The 6,735-nt window shown below is 42.6% G+C and overlaps 1 protein-coding gene across 1 annotated transcript in view; it reads right to left on the bottom strand.

Moving 5' to 3' along the window:
* Slc27a6 (solute carrier family 27 (fatty acid transporter), member 6) overlaps positions 1–6,261 on the bottom strand; it is a 56,630-nt gene extending 50,369 nt beyond the window's left edge. The window contains exon 1 of the mRNA NM_001081072.1: positions 5,557–6,261. Coding sequence (NP_001074541.1) covers positions 5,557–6,037 — 481 coding nt within the window. The 5' untranslated portion in view covers positions 6,038–6,261. The remainder of the gene's footprint in view (positions 1–5,556) is intronic.
* Positions 6,262–6,735: the final 474 nt, after the last annotated feature.

Raw genomic sequence — 6,735 nt, 5'->3', positions numbered from 1 at the left:
CATGTACATATATACATACATATACATATATACATACATATATATATACATACATATAGATGTGTGTATTATATATTATATGTGTGTATATTTTTAAATAATACATATATAATTAATATGTTGGCAAGTATTTTGTATAAATAAAATATTTTATGAAATAAAAATGTAAAGGTAAAATATTTACCGATGTATATGTGTATAACAATTTTTACAAAGAAGTCAGGATGAGATTATAGATCTTATCACTCTTCTGTGCAGAGTAGCTCAGGAGCCTTGTTATAGAGGCGTGGCTAGGCTCTGGTTTTTTAAGAAAATCATGCTGAAGTAAGCCGTGTCCTACAGTACTATACACACATTCTGATACCAGTGTTTTCTGTGAGGCCCAGAAACTCACTCTGGCGTAAATAGTGGCCCAGCTACTTTTATGAACACTGTTTATTATACATCACACAACTCTCAGGAAGTGTGTGCTATTCATGTGCTATTTATGCTACTTCTGAATAATCTATTAGCTAATGATGTACACTTTCATGAACTCCATTTATTATAAATCATGGAACACATAAGCAGTGAGCGCTATTTCCTGTCTTGGAAATGAAAGGAATCTGAAGGCAACTGAAAGTCTAAAAGGAGATGAGAGCCTGCCTAAGCTAATGCCCTTGTTTTTACCCAGGTGTACTGGACTCCAGCATTTATCCCCTCACCTCCCACCCCTCCCCCACCCCCACCCGCCACAAATTAGCATCCTTTCTACAAGCCTATTCATTATAATGATTTTCAAAGCCAGCAGTCTCCACAGGATGTGTTAAGTCATTTTCCCCTTTCCATTGAGAAGAGATGGGTATGAGCCACGCTGTTTCATTCACTTCTCTGTCTAGATTTCTTCTTTTGAAATTACACTATACATTTAAATTAATAAAATGATTTTCTTTTGTAGCAAGGTTACTTTCTCGACCCTGCTAAATCCAAGATGGGGAAAAAATAAGAATGTGGTAACAGCCATTCTAATAAATACAAGAAAAAAAATAGCCATGTCCTGGAAAAATATTCGTGTCCTGTGAGAGGGTATCATGGAACACAGGGTAGGTAATAAAGTTCACAGGGTCCCTTAGCTTTCTGTACCTCTGTACATATAATTTTCTATGAACTGCAAAGGGGCTCGTTCCCTCTCTTCCTGTTGATTTTAATAATTACCTTTATGGCTAAAGGGTAATTGCAGGGTTACAACAGATCAGTTGTTAACCTGAACATTTCCTCTGCACAGCCTGAGGGCAACTGCTTATAAAAACAGGGCAGGGCAGTAACCATTAGCTCCTTAACTGTGAACGGAAGTCATGACTTCTCATGAAGAGAAATCTCAAGTCTTTTAAAATAAACTCACACACTAAGTGCTGTCACATTTAAAGTAGGGGAGACGGGGAGACGGGCAACGGGAGAATTGTAAAGTCATCTGTTTGTAGAGATTTAAGCGGCAGAGTATCGAGAAAGCAAACAACGCGCACGCGCAATGTGTAGCAAGGGAACCGTGGACACCTGGTAGACCCACAACATTTCTTATCTTATTATGAGTAGCATTTCCTCTTCCCTGATAAAGTTTTTTTTTTTTTTTTTTTTTTTTAAACAGCAGTTTCTGTCAGCCTCAATGAGAATCTTCAGGCTGTCGTCACTTGTCCTGCCTGAGATTTTTCCTGTCTTTTCATTTCCATTCTTTGATTAGCAGAGAACACTAACCTGACCCAGACCCCGAGACCAGAGCATAGCTAGGAGACCCCTTTGCAAGTATATTTGAGTCTTCAGCTCTGTTGGAAGAATAATATCGTACACATTTTTCTAATTAGTGTGTATTAAAAGCCTGGTATCTTGATGTTGCCATTTTGTAGTGTTTTCATAGAGCCTGAACATATATACTTTTTTATAACTGTGTGCAATGTAACTGACGGTCCCCACATAGCTGGATTGTGATCAAATCAAGACCTCACATCAGAAGTCGAGATTTTGATCCTGGTTATGCAACCTACTGAAGTGAGCTATTCGACTGAGCTAACATCATCACGTGTGCCTCTCAGGGCCACTGGGAACACCTTACAGGTGTCCACTTTGAGAAATGGTACCATCGTTACTGAATAAGGTTTGTTGATTGCAATCAATACCTTTCCTTGGGCTTCCTCCTAAAGTTTGACAGAAAGATAAGCCAACGTGGAAACTGTACCTTTCACCAAGAACGTTATCTGACCTGACCCATGAAACTTGTTTAAAGTCGTATATAACTTCTGGGGCTACAGACATGTCATTTGTAAGGTACGCACAGAGCCTGAGTTTGATCCCCAGTACCCCATCTTTATAAGTTGGGTGTCATACTTTGCATTTCTGATCTCAGAACTGGGGGAGACAAAAGTGCTTAGTGGCTGGCTAGGCTGATCTATTCGATGAGGTCCAGGGCAGTGAGAGAGACTCTGTCTCAAAAGGAATGTGAATGGCAACTGAAGAAAGGCCCTACAAATTGTCCTATGGTCCCCACATGCACACACATACATGCATTCATACACATGTGCACTCTCACATGCACTCTTGCACGCTCACACACACACACACACACACACACACACTCACACACACACACAAATCTGTACATAATTTAGAAGTGTAATTTTTCTAAAATAGCATTTCAAACAAACTGTGTATAGTTCTTTTGGGTATATGATGTTTGATGAGCACAGCATGAATTAATTTCAATTGCTAAGAGTCTAGCAACTATTGAAGAGACACTTGTCTAAGTCATGAAAGCCAGATCATTTAATCCTCAGAACTGGACTGAGAAATAGTTGACATTGTCACCAGCCATCTTATAGCTTTGTAAAGTGACACTCACGATGGATTCTATCAGCTACAAAGCAGTTGACTCTACCTGAACTGCAGCTCTGCCTGGCTGCTCTGTGTAAACCACCCATCTCTCCACTTCAGTACGCTTGTTCTAGGATGATATGAATCCCCATTAGGAATGGCTGATCAGAATCTATGGATTCTGAAATTTAAACACCGAATTATTATTACTAGTATACTGTTCACCATTGCAGCTTAAAATGTCACTTAAAAGAATACACTGTTTCACAGTAAGAACTTTAAATGCACACAATTTACTGGGACCTAAGCTGTTCTTAACAAAGCAAACCATTCATTAATTAGAATAGAACTATCACATCTTTAAAATTCATGTAATTTGTGTTTTAAGATATGTGAACATGAATAGTTAATGTAACTTAAGCTTGATTTCGCTAGTTAACTATTTTGTTGAAAAAAAACTCTACTACATAGTATTTGACTTAAAATCCCAGTAACCTAAAGTTGTAGTCTGTGTGTGCATGCTTGTGTGTGTGCATGCTTGTATGTGTGCATGCTTGTGAGTGTGTGCATGTATTTTTTGCACATGAATGTATGTGGATGTGTGAATGCATATGTGTGTTCATGTGTGTGTACAAGTTTGTGTATGAATGTGTGTGTACGTGTGTGTGAGAAAGTGCATGAGCTGGTGTGGAGGTTAGAAGTCAGCCTTGTGTGTTCTTCCATTGAGTTCCACCTTACCAGTTTCTGAGATAGAGTCTCTCACTGGCCTGGAGCTCAGCAAGTAGGCTATGCTAAATGGCCAGTGTGCACTCGGGATCCACTTACCTCTGCCTCGCAGCTCTGAGATTACCACACGTAGCTTTACTTACTACCTACTTACTTACTTACTTATTTTTAAATTTGGGTTCTGGAGACCAACCTTGGGATGGTACTTTGGATGGTGTTTGGATGGTACTTTGCTGAACTTAGCTATGTCTCCAGTCTCCATAGCTTTTATGCACCAAAAAGGAAGTGGGGGGAGGCTGGGATGTATTAATTACTGGAGAACTGAGTAAAAGCTAGAACACAGGAACTATACCATTAGTTGAACATGATTAAACAACACCGCATGCTACAGCCAGGTCTGCACACCAACTTGAGAGGTGCCCTGTACTGTGTCCCTCAGAAGAACTTCTTAGTGTTTTGTTCTATAGGAGGTCCTCTTATTGACCTCAGCATCTTAGCCACAAAGATCTCACACTGGAACCCTCTTAGTTTGCTCTTCTGAAGGCAGGTAACATTTTCTAGCACAAGTTGGAATTCACAGTCGCTACCTGATGTGTAGTGATGTAAGCCATGAATAAAAGCCAGAGTATGTCCACAGATAATAAACACTGCTTATTTTTCTGCCACATTCACAGCTCTAGTCATTGATCAACACTGTTTAGCCACACTGTCAAAATTCTGCATGATTCATTGATCCTACTCCTTACCACAGGTCACTGAAGCCTCAGTGTACAAACACACCTCTTTACAAAGTGAAATGGAACATAGGGCAGAGGAAATCACCAGACAGCACTCGAGGGACACTCTTGGCTTCTCTGTTCCTATGCCCCTAAACTAGCTGAAACCTGTGCTTGACAATAAACATTTCGACTTGACTGAATCACAAGATAGGTTGGAAGGACACAGAGATGTAGGAAGAATGACGGTGTTGACGGCCAGCCCTTCTTGTGCCTACAGCTATGTGTGAATATGTGAGAAAAGCAAACAGGAAATGTCTACCTTTTTAGTCATCAATAAAGCAGAAATTAGATTATGTTCCATACTCTCACGGGATTCTGAAATCCTATATGAAGAACTGGTATGTATCAATTAATCTAAGATACCTAAGTAATTTTACCAAGCTCTTTACCAGGGACATCTGCATGACATTTTTAGCTCTGTGCAGAAGAAATGATCTAAACCTTTTAGATTGTACCAAGTTACTATCATGGTAGCTATTTCAGTTTATTGAGCAACCCACCTCCCTGGTTCCTTAGTTAATTACTCATTGAAATCAGAGATTTATGTTTTTCATTGTGAATATGTGTAATAGTAGATATCTCAACTCACATCAGGGAAGGAAGAACGTAACTGAAAGAAAATGAAGGGGGAATAAAACAAGGGAAAAGATTATTGTCTGTCACGAGCCTGCTCCTGACTGATGGGCAGCCCAGCCTTGCTCTGTCAAATCCTAGCCTGCAGAGTATGTAATTAAGTGCAGGAATGGATATAAGAATGTGTGAATCTCGCCTTTAAATGTTCTGTTATCCAAATGCATTCATTCTCCATAAAGTTACTATGGGAAAAAAAAAACACGTAAAAACTTGATAGCTTTCTTATTCATGAGACATTTGTCAAGGCTGATGAAATAACAGAATCAGCCCTGTATCTCTTGAATTCTTTCAGGGACGGAGGGTACCAGTAGCTCCTCCCCCAAAATGGCAAGAAGCAGAAATTCTATAGAGATATTCTTTAGTTCTATTGCTATTTGCTGATCTACAGCAAAGTGCTTGAGGAGGTGTGGGAGGAGCTAAGTCACTGGCTGTGGGGATGGAAATACTATTGCATACGCATATCTTACATTCCTTATCACCTACCTCAAAGTATTAGACAGGAAGTATGGATAGAAAGGGGAGGGCAGGAAATAGGTTGGTTTGCTTTGGGCACAGCAGACCACAGTCCATACTCTACCTCCGCCCACCACCACGGCAGTGGGTTCACAGGTGTTGATGCAGTGTAGGAGGGAATCGAAGCGAAGGTTGGAGTTGAGGAAGGCCACCACGCAGCCCAGTTTAGCCAGGCCAAACCACACATGAACGAAGTCGGGCTCGTTGCTCATCAACAAAGCCACAACGTCCCCCCTTTTCAGCGAGGAGTGGTTCAGGAGAGCGTGGGCTATTCTGTTACTCCTCTTGTCCACGTCCTCGTAGGTGTAGACGTCCCCCTCATAAATGATGAAGGCTTTCCGTGGTTGCTTCCTGGTGTGGCTCAGGAACTTATCCAGCACCGTGACCAGCTCCCCCCTCAGTTTGTACATCTCCATCTGAATTCCGTAGCGCACCACCTTCAGCAAGTACCAGAAATCATCCCAGAAATACGGGAACAGAAGTTTCTGCAGGAAATGCAGGGAGAGCAGTCCAGCCCCCAATCCTGTGAGCCATGACAGGAGCATGGGTGCCCAGACCTCCAGCAGACCCGATGGGTCCTAGCAGTGTCTCTTTCTTTTCCAAGAGTTTCACCTCTTTTTGCCCTGGAGACTCCTGTCCTGAAAGCTCAGAGGCTGGCACCTGTAGTTCTGGCTCAAGATGTCTTTGTATATCCCATGAAAGAAATCAAAGGTTTTCGCCCAGAAAGCTACAGAACGCTGGTGATACGCCCTGGGGCATTGGGCTAGACAGTTGTGGAGCAGAGCCCTGAGTCTTCTTAGATTAAAAAAAGAGGGGGGGGGGGGGCTATTGTACTCACAACACTCACAGCGCTGGAAATGAGCCCAACACAGCTCAGTGCACCCACCCTCCACGGCTGTCCAACAGGCTCCTTGCAGCTCCCTGGGCTTCAAGCTGGGAATGTCTTTAGCACCTCTTGCTGCCTCTGAAAACCCCGCCTAAACTCCTTTGAGCACCAGGGGATCTACTTTGGAGCTGAGATGGCTGAGCAAGCCCACGGTTTCCTGTTGGCTCCCTCCCGTACTCCGGCAGGGGCTCAGCCACGCCTCACAGCCCCCAAACCCTCTGCAGCCAGCGCCACCCTCTCCCAGTCAGCCTCGCCCCGCCCAGGACAAGGCTCTGCCTTCCCTCCTACACAAGCTCCAGTCTGTTGGAAGGAGTTGTTGGGCACCGAGGCCAGCGATCTTCCTCCCAGTGTCCTTGG

The sequence above is a fragment of the Mus musculus genome, chromosome 18, assembly GCF_000001635.26.
Source record: "Mus musculus strain C57BL/6J chromosome 18, GRCm38.p6 C57BL/6J".
NCBI lineage: Eukaryota > Metazoa > Chordata > Mammalia > Rodentia > Muridae > Mus > Mus musculus.
Note: the sequence above shows the minus strand (reverse complement) of the source record. Positions and strands in the feature narration are given on the sequence as shown.